At 36.5% G+C, this 13,864-nt stretch overlaps 1 protein-coding gene across 6 annotated transcripts in view; it reads left to right on the forward strand.

The window, feature by feature from the left end:
• Window positions 1-13,864, forward strand: part of LOC110454824 (LIM domain only protein 7-like) — a 99,942-nt gene that overhangs the window by 49,574 nt on the left and 36,504 nt on the right. For 4 of the 6 annotated variants that reach the window (XM_021504546.1, XM_021504545.1, XM_021504547.1 and 1 more), the window contains exons 5-7: window positions 4,873-4,918; window positions 9,583-10,269; window positions 10,653-10,673. In XM_021504546.1, coding sequence (XP_021360221.1) covers window positions 4,873-4,918; window positions 9,583-10,269; window positions 10,653-10,673 — 754 coding nt within the window. The remainder of the gene's footprint in view (window positions 1-4,872; window positions 4,919-9,582; window positions 10,270-10,652; window positions 10,674-13,864) is intronic. The other 2 variants (XM_021504548.1, XM_021504550.1) reach the window with 1 other exon arrangement.

Raw genomic sequence — 13,864 nt, forward strand, 5'->3', positions numbered from 1 at the left:
ATTACCAAACATTTAAGACTTGTTGGTATTTCTACTGATCTGCAGTAAGATAGGGGAGGGCTTATTACCAGGCATGTGAATGTCTGTACATGACTAACTGTAGAGATTATATGTATTAACTTTTTGTCCGAGTGAAACAATCGTCATTTCAGCCTGATCGTGTATTATATCAGATTGAATACAATATACTGCATTAAATGTATTCTTCTTCTCTTTTTGTGGAAGGGAACAAAGTAGATATTAGAGCGTGAAACGGGACAATATAACGTGTTTGGCCTGGGGCTATCGTAAGGATTAACTTAATCTCATTTATAGAATTGACTTACTGACGAAAAAGTCCATAAACTGGCTAGTTGATATTTGGTGGTGTTGGAGTCACTCATACACGTACATACATTCCAGCCAGAATATCTTTGTTGTGATCCTCTTTAATAATAAAGCAACTGTACACAACGACCGTTCATTAGGTATGCATGCTTGTACATGGATCAGAGGCAGACCCAATTAGGATGGGAGACTTGAGTTTAGGAAGTCTGTGTCAATCGCCTGTTGTAAAATAATAATGAATTCTGTGTCCATTGCTGGAGAAAAGGTCAGTATGTGCCTGGTAAATCAGGAATTTGTTCTATTAGTGTAAACAGTGTATTGTCGGATGAGCTCCTGTATACTGGGGGCCAGGTTACTAAAGGTAGGATATGCAGCCGGCTGTTTGCACGACCCGGTAATCCATCAACATTCCTGTGTTATTTCATTGCTATAATATTGTCCACGATTGTTTGGACTTGATCCGGGGCCAAACAGAGGGAGTTGGTGTGACATTATTGGGCTAGCGAACTAGAATGTATTATGCCACAGCTTACCTGTGCTCGGCCTTACCTGTTCTGGACTCATTTACATATCTATACTTAGCTGTACAAGTAAGGATTGAACATACCTTCGTTGTTTACCTGCGAACAGGTTTAGTAAAAGCTTACATGCTGTTTTGGTTATCATCGGCCCGGATTTTTAACTTCCATTTCTTTATATGGACATAGACGAGGACTAGTGCTATCGAGCCAGGACCACAGATAAGGTGTGTGGAACTGAAATCCGTGTTTACCTTCTGTTGTGTGAATTAATTCATTTATCACATGGACATTACTTCTCTAGTCTAATGTTCTTGTCATGTAAGGTAAGAAGGTTGCTCATTATTTTGGTATTATCATGTTGATTACTTAAATTCTTTTGAAAGTAACTATTTTATTTAATAGGACATACTGATATTTCTAAACATATATATACACTATAACAGGATATACTGAATTTTGTAATATTTGGCTTTTTTCTTGTTGCCACAAAGTATTAAGTATGATTGGATGGGATGATGCTTCAGCTTTGACAAGTTTCTGGTATATAGAAGTGGATATTAATGAGCTAAGAGGCCATAAATGTTCATGACACTGTTACATAATAGCAGCTCCGAGTGTTTGAATTGACATTGCCTCGATAGTTAGTCCTTTCAAGATCCCAGGCCCCCCCCCCCCCCCCCCCCCCCCCCCCCCCCCCCNCATGCACACATATATTGTAATAATGTGTGACTCCCCTTCCCCTCTGGATATATATTTAGATGATCCCCACCACACACATGCATACTTATTCCCCTACACAGACACGCATGTGCTCATATGCAATTGTAACACACCTATAATTAGTACCTCCTTATAATTTACTCGATGTCCCGCTCACATATAGAGCCAGACATCTTTGGATATCTCCCCCTCCCCACAACACATACATATACACACACTTACTCCCCCCAACCCCCAACCCCCTAAACACACAAATTTGTCAAAAAAATCCATATTGCCACAGGTTATGAATCCCACACTGAAACCTAATTCATTAAATAAACGCACTGCCCCGTAAGATTGATACAAATACTGTGTTAGGATAGACAAGATTTTATTAAGGTATTCTTAAATGTAAGAAATTCCATAAGAAATGAATCTATAACTACTTTAAGATTCTATTATGTTATAATTTCATCTGAAAGTTAGGGCAACTAAAAATATGTCATTTTAAAGGGTTATTTTGTCTATAGGGTGTGTGTGTGTGTGTGTGTGTGTGTGTACACACATTTCATATATGTTTTAATTTTGAGCATGCAGAATCTCCCCCATGGAAATTTCATAAAGTTGACAAGTATGTCCAACTTAGTGACATGCTACTGTTTTAGTGTAGACAAGCTTAAGGTTTTGTTGAAATATTATTAGATGTGAGTTTCCATAAGAAATGAATCTAAAACTAATTTAAGAATCTTTTTTTGTTTGTTACAATATACATGTACAAGGTCTAAAAATGTCCCCCTACAAAGTGACAAGTTTGAACGAATATTTCTGTTTTTGTGTCAATTAATTGACAGGTGATTAGACTGACAGGTGAGTGTTAGTGGCAGAAACATACGAGGTACCTGTAGTCACCTGTTCTACAACACCTTCACTGAACAGCTACTAATTTTGATTTGAATGTTAATAATCAAACAGTGTCTAGGCCGGTGTACTTTAAATGTTAATTAAGACATTATAATTAATTCACTACAGGTGAGAAATGTCTTGTGTGAATGGAATTTAATTTAATGGGAATTAATTTTTTAGCATACATATTTGTAATTAATGGTAATTTTAGTATATATAGAAGTGGGGGGGGGGGGGGGGGGGGAAGGTGATATATTAGAAGTTATTATTATGGTAGGGAGAATTAAATAGCAAGAGCAAAGGTGTTAATGAATCGTTGAACAGTTAAATATGTAAGTGCCTTTTTCTAGGTTGAAGCTTGAGCTGTAAATAAGGTCATGGTAGGCTGGTTGTATGACATCATCTGGTGCTATCTGACTTCAGAAGCAGGAACTGAGTTCCAGGTAGATGTGTGTTCAGTCCTCATTCACCAGGCCCGTCACCCCCTCCTACCCCTTCAATTTTTGGGAATTCCTTTTTGTCTTCTTGAAGGTGATTTCTGGCCCCTACACAGTGTCATCTTGTGTACCCCAAAAAAGAAAATTGAGATACTGATGAGTTTGGATGGAGGGAGCAAATAAGTTTGTCTTTATTTTTCTATTATTTATACTTTTCAACTCCCCCCCCCCCCCCCACACACACAAGCCAAGGTATAAGGATTCCAGAAACCTTACAAACCAGATATATATCATTGCTTTAAACACCCTGTAATAAATTTGTCATGTCATGCAAGTTGCCAGTCCTAATGACTGAAAAAAACAACTTTATGTGTTTCACCTTGATTGTTGTTGAAAGGATTGCTAACCATTGAACACTTACATGACCTGTGATTTCATAATAATGATGTTCAGAATTGTGAGACAAGTGGCATATCAGTATAAACTCATACTTCCCTGAAGACGCATTTGAACTCCCCCAATTCAAAGGTTGGACTAGTTCATTATAAAATTTCAGGGGTGAATGAGTTAAAAGCTGTGAAACATGTCAACTAGTGCAAACTGTATTCTCATGCTGTAAACAATATTACATCTGTGGAATGTATATGCTACAACAATGTATTGTTCGGGTGATTAAGGCCGATGGACTTTCATGTGTACATGTACCTGTAAGACAAAGGTAGCTATAGATCACACAGGTAACATAAACAGTTCAACAGGGTTGTTCACAGTTATCTTGCACTATACATAGCTCATACAGAGTAGGTACAGCTCACAGAAATAACTTGTAACGCAAGGTAGCTCACCTAAGTAGGTTCAAGATAGATAAGCGATATATAATTCACATACCTATAGCTTTCACCGGTGGTTCGTACAGGTATTATGTAACTTTCATGGGTAATTGAATCATACAGGTAGATTTTACGCTGATCTCCCCCATAAGTAGCTCACACAACAGGGTAGCTAAGCTAGTAGGTATCTGATCACACACAAGTAGGTCACTCTCACATAAGTAGCTCTCACATAACTCACACATGTTCCCCAAGCTATGAAACTCTCACAGGTAGTTTACACAGGAAACTATACATGCTGGTAGTTCACTCAGGTAACTCACTCAGGTAGTTCACTCAGGTAACTTACTCAGGTAGTTAACACAGGTAGTTCGCACATGTAGCTCTGTAGCTTATCCAGGTTGTTCACACAGGTAACTTACTCATGTAGTTCACTCAGGTACCTCACTCAGGCAGTTCACTCAGGCAACTTATTCAGGTAGTTAACCTAGGTAACTTACTCAGTTAGTTCACTCAGGTAACTTACTCAGGTAGTTCACTCAGGTAACTCACTCAGGTAGTTCACTCAGGTAACTCACTCAGGCAGTTCACTCAGGTAACTTATTCAGGTAGTTAACATAGGTAACTTACTCAGGTAGTTCACTCAGGTAACTTACTCAGGTAGTTCACTCAGGTAACTCACTCAGGTAGTTCACCCAGGTAACTTACTCAGGTAGTTCACTCATGTAACTTACTCAGGTAGTTAACACAGGTAGTTCGCACATGTAGCTCTGTAGCTTATACAGGTTGTTCACACAGGTAACTTTCAGCTAGGTGATATACACATAGGTAGTTAACATTATTAGCTTAGTTAGGATTCTTAGTGAAAATATATGACAATGCTCTGTTAATGCTGTCAGTTACATTATACTCACTCAAGTATACATAATGTAGCTCGCGTTAAAATGGTCCATTGCTGTATGAAGTTGCTGTTATATATAGATACACAGGTGGTGTGCATCTGTTGACAGCTTCTATATTCTGGTATGACACTTATCATACCTTATATCGGGAATTATTAAAGTTTTGTTTCACACATTGATGAATCTATGTTTAAATACATGCAGTTAACCATTTCATATTACAAACTAAACTTAAACATTCTCTTTCCAGATCAGAACACATCTTGAAGCAGGAGTCAGATCGCCGGGCGAGAAATGTAAGTACATGGTACCCATTACTATCTTTATCATAACCAAACTTTATTTCCTCTTAATGGAGGTTATCGATTGATTTTCAAACAAAAGACACAAAAATTGGCAAAAAATCAACATACTTAACCCTTTCAACACTGTAGACCATAATGGACTCATCCAGATCAATGCATGGTGGAGTCTACTAAAGTTACATAGGGGTGAAAGGGTTAAGAATGATTTATTATAAGATATTACCAAGCAAGCAAAAAGGAAAGCCAGATTGAAGGTAGTCGGTTGGCACATTTTGGGTAGTCGACTGACCTTTCACTAGGATGACCGGGGTTGGAATTCCCCAATTGGGCGTGGAAAGGTATGGGGTCACCTGCCCGACCACATGGATTTTCTCCAGGTACATTGGTTCCCGAATCGGTATTAAAACCCCCTGCTGCTTCCTGCTGAGCCGACAAAAGTGATAAAAATCAGTTGATAAAACTTGTTTCATAGATTTTGTAAAGTATAAAAAGTTCAATTTTGAATTTAGAAAAAATAATGGGAAAAAACAGGAATACTGGTGTAAGAAAACTAAGGAACTACACTAGCTCATTGATGATTATAAACACAGTTTTTACCTGGCTATAGGTAACAGATACAGTAGGTATTTTGTAAAGGCAAGGGCGGACCAGAAAGATTGTTGTCAATGATAATCATGGTCGTTTAAATGTATAAGAAAACTTTTTTTTTTTTTGCTATATCAGCAGTAAATGGAAGTCTTGTTACCTTATGGAAAAAGAATATCAGTTTTGGCAATTTATCATATCAATTTGCTTTTACTGTTCCAAAGCAGGTGGCTCGACAAAATTTGGCAGAATTATTATTTGTAAACTGAAAACTCTTTCTTATGTTAGTTTGGATATGATTTATATGGCTTCTGTAGAAATAATCAACACCAGTCATTTATACGAGTTTTCCTGATTTCTATTGATATATTTTTTTTGTCCAACTTTGTTTACCTTCAAGGTAAAAAGTCCCAAATGAGTACCTCAGAAGAGTTCATATTTCAGGGTCCAAAGGTCACTTGCTATTTATAAGTCAATCACAGTGCCATGACAGCATCCATTTCCTGAAGATGTTCTCAAATTTTCATATCATTGATCACTTCTTTTTAAAAGAAAATTGATAAAATCATTCACCCTCGAAGTTTCATAATAAACTATTCCAACGTTTGAATTGGAAGAGTTCAAATGTGTCTTCAGGGGTGAAGTAGTTAAAGGAACAGGCTTTGCAGCTCTAATGTAAGTAAAACGTAAAAAGAAATTGGAATATTCTCAGGTTAGAAAAATGTCAGTGATCTGGAATTTCATTTTTGGCATTTAGGGAGAGTACTACCAGTCAACGGTCCCTCCTGCAGGGAGATTTTCATCTACAGATTGGCTACTTGAATATAGCATAAAACTCCTCGCACAATTTTCAGTTTTCAGACTGATTTCATATTCCTCATGATCATTAAAATATTGAAGCAGAAACACTTTTTAAATGTACACTCTACAGTGAACATTATTTCTCCTAGTGGGTTCGCTAGTCTACGGTTCGTTGATTTCCAATATTATGAACTACATTTTGTAAATTCTTTTGTGATCAATAAGTATGATCTTAATATTCAATACCAAGCCAGATGTTTGACACCAGATGTTACAACAATGTGAATACTGCCATGGGATCAATTGTCGGTGAAAGCTTTCCACGTATAGCTCAAAATTTTGAAATAAATAATAATTGCAAGGCTAAGAGCAACACTGTTACCAATTCATTTTTCTATACATGTAGAAACCCTTAAAAGAGTATCCTAGCTAGCTCACCTCCAGAAAGGTGATATCGCTAACTGAATGGAAAGATATTCTATTCCTGCAGAAAGGAATTTATAAATAACTTATTTCCATAACAACATAAAATGTGCTACTCAGCATTTCATGAAATTATATAAACTCTTAACTCATTAACCCCTGAAATTTCATAATGGACTATTCCAACCTTTGAATCGGAAGAGTTCAAATGTGTCTTCAGGGGGGAATGAGTTAAAAGAATATTCTCATCTGTAGACAGGAGATATTGCTAACTCTATTGAAACATATACCAATTTCCTGGAAAAGACATATCAAACAGCTTCTGGAAATTGTCATCAAATCTCCTGGAAAAGACATATCAAACAGCTTCTGGAAAGATTGTCATCAAATCTCCTGGAAAAGAGCAACCCCTGCATGGTATCCCTGGAAAGGAAACATCTTCAGCCCCTGGAAAGGAAACATCTTCAGCCCCTGGAAAGGAAACATCTTCAGCCCCTGGAACAGAGAGACATTCAAATTATAGAAAGATAGATCGTCCTCTTCCAGAGAGAAATTACCTCCATATCCTGGGAAGTTGGGGTCTATTCATTTCCTGGAAGATGGAGATCTTCAAATCATACAAATTATAATACCTCAAAAGTTTTGTCATAAAAGTTTTATTTACATGACTGTATGACCACTAATGTATTGTTTTTACTGAGCATACTTGATTGGCTTAATCAGTTACTCTCAAATTACACCAGGTATTGTCATAACTAAATCCCAATATAGTTTGCCTATCCTTCGATTGGCTGATATTTCAAGCCCTTCTCAACTTTCATCAGAGTTTTTTTTAAACTGAATTAAGAGATAATAAGATAATTTAATATCCAAAAAACAAGATTCCAGGTTTTATTTCATAATTTACCATTTAATCTTTCAGAATGATTTAAATCACATGTGAGTGATTCTAGTTCCTTGAGTCTAATGTCAATGCAACCTCTTGGGGTGGCAAAGTCAGGTTTACTAAAGTCTGGTCTTGTGCCTCACTAAAAACAGAGTTATAGCCCTTTGTTTACTGCAACACATGGTTCAGGTCATTGTCTTGTATACCGCAAATATTTGCATATTATGCTCACTCGTGTATTCCGTCTTTGTGTATTGCAGAGTTATCTTCTCTTCGGAGCAGGGATTGATTGTTACGTCATTGGTTTGTGTGAGAAAATTACGTCGTTTTCTCAAAAATTGATGACGTTACTCTCACAAACAAGTGACGTAACAATCAATACCTGCTTCCAAGAGAAGATAACTGCAATATGCAAAGACGGAATAATGTACAGGTATACATAGTTTCTGGTGGACAAAAAATGCAAATATATATATTTTTGCTTTTTCAAATTATTGAGATTTTTTTTCCAGAATTAGATTGACGATAAATGTTTGTGACCCAGGACTGGTTTTGGATTATTCTTCTGTATAATGCGCACCCCTTTCTTGATGTAATGTGTCACCTGCAATTACAAAATTTTATATTTGAGTTCCTTATGAAAAGGCAGAGTACATGTGTCACATAGTGAAATTTGGCGACATGACCCTCTGTATTAGCAGAGTTATGGCTCTTTGCTGATTTCTTTAAGAATGCTGAGTTTATTTACATAACAACATAACAGGTATTCAGCATTTCATGTGATTATATAGTTGTTCATTCATCATGGTTAAACAGATCCATGGTTACAGAGCATTAATGACCAGCCGGACTATCGACTCGACTAACCAGCTGCTCCACCCAGTCAGATCCTTGAAGAGCTTAACTGCATTGCTCAATACATGCTATTGATTAAAACATTTTGTTGATGTCAGTTGAATTGATCACATGATTACAATGTGTCTATAGAGTTAGTGGGTTGACAGTTATATATGTATACATGTATCTACAGAAGTCAAAAATGTGGGTACGGCCTGAATTACGACGACACATGAGTCCTACACGGTACAGACTGACTTATCTAGGGTGAACCTTGATCAGAATTAAACAATTGTAGCCGGAATAGCAAACAGTTAGTGTTTACAGTGTGGGTGGCAGATGTACGTATGTATGTAGCTATAATTATATACATAACTCAGATTCTTATCTAGGGTGGAGTAAAGGAACAAACGAATCTTTATCATTGATTTAATGGAATTGGTGTGATGAATGTTAGGATCAGGTTTCTGTACAGGTATTATTTGAACTGTGGAATCCCATTTATCCATCCACTATGCTTTTCATAATGAACAAATGATCTGATGAACTTTAATTTGACTTAGATATTATGAGGCATGTCCCATAAATTATCCTGATAAATTGCTAATCCAATTTTTGAACAGTAATATGTTCCTTACGTCATTAAAAAATATTTTTTGATTTTTGCTGATGAAATTTCTGAAAATTTCCTTTAATGATTGTTCACACTGTTTTTCACTATAACTATGGATTTTAATAAAAGTGTAATATGGGAAGATGTACATTACCGTATTTGATCTTATAACTATCCCCATTTCTTATGAGTGCCTCTTGTTTAGTAAATTTTACTTAATGTCATATTCCTTCCTGCCATATTTCTATTAATATCAAAGTCACTTAATATCATGTTGCTATTGATACAGTCATATTCTCTTATCATATTTTCCTAAAACTCCATTTTCATCTGTATATATTGTAAGTAATTTTGTTTGCTTTATACTGTGTGATTTAACATGAAAATTCTAATTAATCACAACATGCACCTTCATTGCACTAAATTTGGTATATATCTTAATTGTATTTATTTATAATCGCTAAATCACTTTTGTTGATATCAACCAAACTGTCCCGTTGTTTTCCACAGGTAGCTATTGGGATTTATTGGCTAGGTAAAAGTGTGTACAATACCTATTCTGGGCCACACCTAGACTTCAGTGCATTCACCCCCCTTGTGCACCACAATGGAAAAGACCTGATATCGGAAGAGCAGTTTCATCAGGATATTTGTGAATACGGCGAGCAGTCAAGTTCATATGGGTTACACGAGATACACGACAGTGTAGGACCGTCATTTGACACCAAACACATACGAGATAGCGCATACGACTCGTACGGGTCATTGTCAAATTCACGAGAATCGGAGTTAAGTTTTTCGCTAGAAGAAGCCAACATGCCAGGTGTACAAATGCGCAGGGCCGATAGTACCTCGTCTATTAATAGAAGCGGCGACTTCTCATTGGCGAGGAATTCGGAGGATGATTCCCTATATCAGAGCACTCCGGACTTATCACACAGAAACAGCCATACTCGAACATCCTCCACGGACAGTATGGACGGACACTCCCGTCAGTCGTCGGATAGTACAAAAGTTTCCATTCCAACACGCTCACAGGAGAGGAAATCCAGCACTGCCAATGCCAACCCTCTACAGTTTGTGAAAGTGAATTCCTCCAATGACATGGCCAAAGTAGCGACCATGCAAATAAAAATGTCGGAAGAAGTGAAAAAAGTTCGCACCAAACCTGAAGACGATGCACAGGAGTGGCAATCGGTAAGAAATTTTGGTTTATTTTATATCTTGTATTCATGCTTGATCAGAATTTACCAATTATGCTCATTTACAATCAGAACAAATAACTAAGCTTTAATATAATTTTACTTCTTCAACTTTTTCTGCATGTATATTAACCCTTAAGCAAATATTTATGAGGGCTTATGTTTCAACATGAATTTAGATGTCGAGTCATAGCAAGACAATCTATTTATGAATATTGTCTTTGCAAATATGAAAATTATTGAAGATTTTGTGATATTTCAATTAATGGTTCTTTATCAGCCTAGTCACTTCATTTCTTCAGCGATCTTACCTAAATCTCCGTTCTATATTAACTGTACTTTCATTTTTTGGTTCACCCATTGTTTGTTACACTGTAGTCGGTTTTGGCAATCGAACAGGTATTATTGATTTCTTTAATTTTCATTATTTCTTTTTTAAACGTACATACTGGAGCACACTTATTTAGTTTGGCGATAATAATGCTTTGATTAAAAATATGTGATAGGACAAATTAGTTATTAGTTCATTCTGAAAGAATGTACAATACATTCTGCAAGGGAAACATGTTAACTTGGATAATGTTTGGAAAGAAACTTCGTCAATAATAGTGGAAATTTATACAAACTCTAATAAATATGAAAATATTTTGATGGTATGTCTATTTGAGGATGTTTTCTTTCATTTTCTTAATCAGTTTTCAAATCATTGCTAAAGAAGTTACTGCCACCCAGCTGAAGTTTATACTAACCCTTTCACCCCTATGTAACTTTAGTAAACTCTTCCATGCTTTGATCTGGACGAGTCCATTATGGTCTACAGTGGTGAAAGGGTTAAGCCACTTCACTGTTTACAATGCTTCCCCTCTTGATGACTCTGAGTTAAACTTTCAAAATAATTGTGCTCCTATACTATATGTACACAACCATATTATAAATGATGAATCATGCACTATTTATGAAAAACTGGAGAAAATGAAAACTGTTGAATCTATATTCTTGGTCGTTTACTTTTAATATGAAATTAAAGTGCATAATTGATCAATATTGTCAAAAAAATTGCACATCCCCTCCAGATATATTTGATTAATAATTTGGTAATGGGTATTTGTAAATGTTGACTTATAATTAATTGTTATAAATGGATGAGAGTAGCATCTGTTGCTAGGAAGAAGAAGACATAATTATCAACTAACCTTCATTGAGACTTGTTCATTGTCCAGGACATTTTGAGAGGTCAAATCTAACTACTTTTAGCCACTAGGAAAATTTTGCAAGTGATTGACAATTTCACTTCCCACATCAGAAACCCACTTAAACCCTCAATGATAAGGAACATCTGTACAAGCAATCCAAGATGCATATACATGTAGGGTGAGTTCTATAAACTTATATTGTCTATTTTCGGAAAGGCAAAAAACTCTGCTTGCAGAAATTTACAAGTAAATACAGAGTTATGGCCCTTTGTTCATATTTTATACCAGTGTTGTTTGGATTTGAGGGTCTGTCCTTAGCTTCCAGTTCTTTGCCTGGTTTGACAGTGTACATGTTTGGCCTTTGAAGGTCAATGACCACAGGCTGGGGTAATTTATAATGAAGCCAATTTAAAAGTCTAGGTTATAATGCTATGTATGGGTTTCTGAGGATTGATTAAATTAACAGATATTTGGTAAACTTACTTTTCTTTTACTAGGTTGTAGATAACCTACATGTACCAACAGTGTTTGAGACAGTATAACAGTTGTTTTTTCACAGAATTTGTTACAGAAATCATCTGGCATCAACAAAGAGGAATATATTTTATTCCTAAAAGCAAACACAGCTATAAAACAAACCCTGCCTACTATTATTGTAACAAGCAGTGCACATCATTTCTCCAGTCACCATCTAACAATGGCCACTTGATATACAACATTTATATAATATTACAATATTTACATAATTCTGCAAAATTATATGTATTTTTTGTCCTGTTTATAAGATTTTTACTTTTTGTGGAACAGTTTAAATGTCTTTAGTATATCAGTTGTAGTAAAAGTTATTATCTACTTAATTTTGTGTCACCTTGAATAATCTCCCAAATATGCGTATGGGTTAATAAGGAGACATGTTTTTGTTCACAAAAACATTTCTAGTTTTCACATAATTTTATGTTTTAATTTATGCTGTTATCATATAGTTCAGCAAAACTGTGGCAATAATTGGTTTTATGGTCATAAACATTTTAAAACACATGTTCTACTCATTTTGTTTCTAAAACACATTTTCTACTCATTTTGTTTTTAAAAGATGCACATATTTTTTCTTGATGTTATTGATTGTAGTATTGCAGTACCAGTGAAATCATACACCAAAAGGATGATTAACATATACCTGTTTCAACATCAGTGTTGTTGTGATATGATGCGTGTAAATAATTCCTGTCTATAATTGGTGGTTTTAATTAGGATCTTATTACCTATACATGTTTACAGTGCTCGATGGGTTTAACTGTTGTTACTATGTGTTGTATTGGGTTAGTCACTTTAAGATCATGAATATTCATGTTATGTTTTCATGGTTACAGTGTATCTTGAAAACCTATTTCTATGAAAAAGATTTCAGTGATAAAGAAAATGCTCATGAAATATTTATTAATATTCCTGTGAAATATAGAACAGATATATGAACTATCATTCTGGAAAGTTTTTTTCCCCATTTTACTTTTAGCTCACTTGGGTAAAAGGCACATGTGATGTTATTATGGCATGGCTCTAGATCTGTCAGTCGTCACTCATCTTCATCTCTTCCTTTCAAAAACTTTTATTTAAAGGGATTTTGACCAAATTTGATCTGGAACATCTTTTAGCGTTGGGGTTCTTATTTTGTCAAGCAAAGTTTCTAGGCCCCTTTGAGGTAGAGGGATGGGGCTCATATGGAGCCTGTTTGAGGCAGAGGGATGGGGCTCATATGGAGCCCCTTTGAGGCAGAGGGATGGGGCTCATATGGAGTCCTTTGAAGGAGAGGGATGGGGCTCATATGGAGCCCTTTGAAGGAGAGGGATGGGGCTCATATGGGGGCCATTTGAAGGAGAGGGATAGGGCTCATATGGGGCTTTTTGAGGTAGAGGGATGGGGCTCATATGGGGTCCCTTTGAAGGAGAGGGATGGGGCTCATATGGGGTCCCTTTGAGGTAGAGTGATGGGGCTCATATGGGACCCCTTTGAAGGAGAGGGATGGGGCTCATATGGAGCCCCTTTGAGGCAGAGGGATGGAGCTCATATGGGGGCCCTTTGAAGGAGAGGGATGGGGCTCATATGGAGTCCCTATGAAGGAAAGGGTTGGGGCTCATATGGAGCCCCTTTGAGGCAGAGAGAAATGGGGCTCAAATGGGACCCCTTTAATTTTTCATATGAAGCATACTTTAGGAGTTGAGATTCTAGATAGTTAACATCATTTGTCTGAAGGGCTGATTCCTAGAACTGAGGGGCTGATTCCTAGAGCTGAGGGGCTGATTCCTAGAGCTGAGGGGCTGATTCCTACAGCTGAGGGGCTGATTCCTAGAGCTGAGGGGCGGGCCTATAAAGAGGTTATAACCAAGATTGGCCTCGCTA

Source organism: Mizuhopecten yessoensis, unplaced genomic scaffold (assembly GCF_002113885.1).
Source record: "Mizuhopecten yessoensis strain PY_sf001 unplaced genomic scaffold, ASM211388v2 scaffold8071, whole genome shotgun sequence".
In the NCBI taxonomy this organism is placed as follows: Eukaryota; Metazoa; Mollusca; class Bivalvia; order Pectinida; family Pectinidae; genus Mizuhopecten; species Mizuhopecten yessoensis.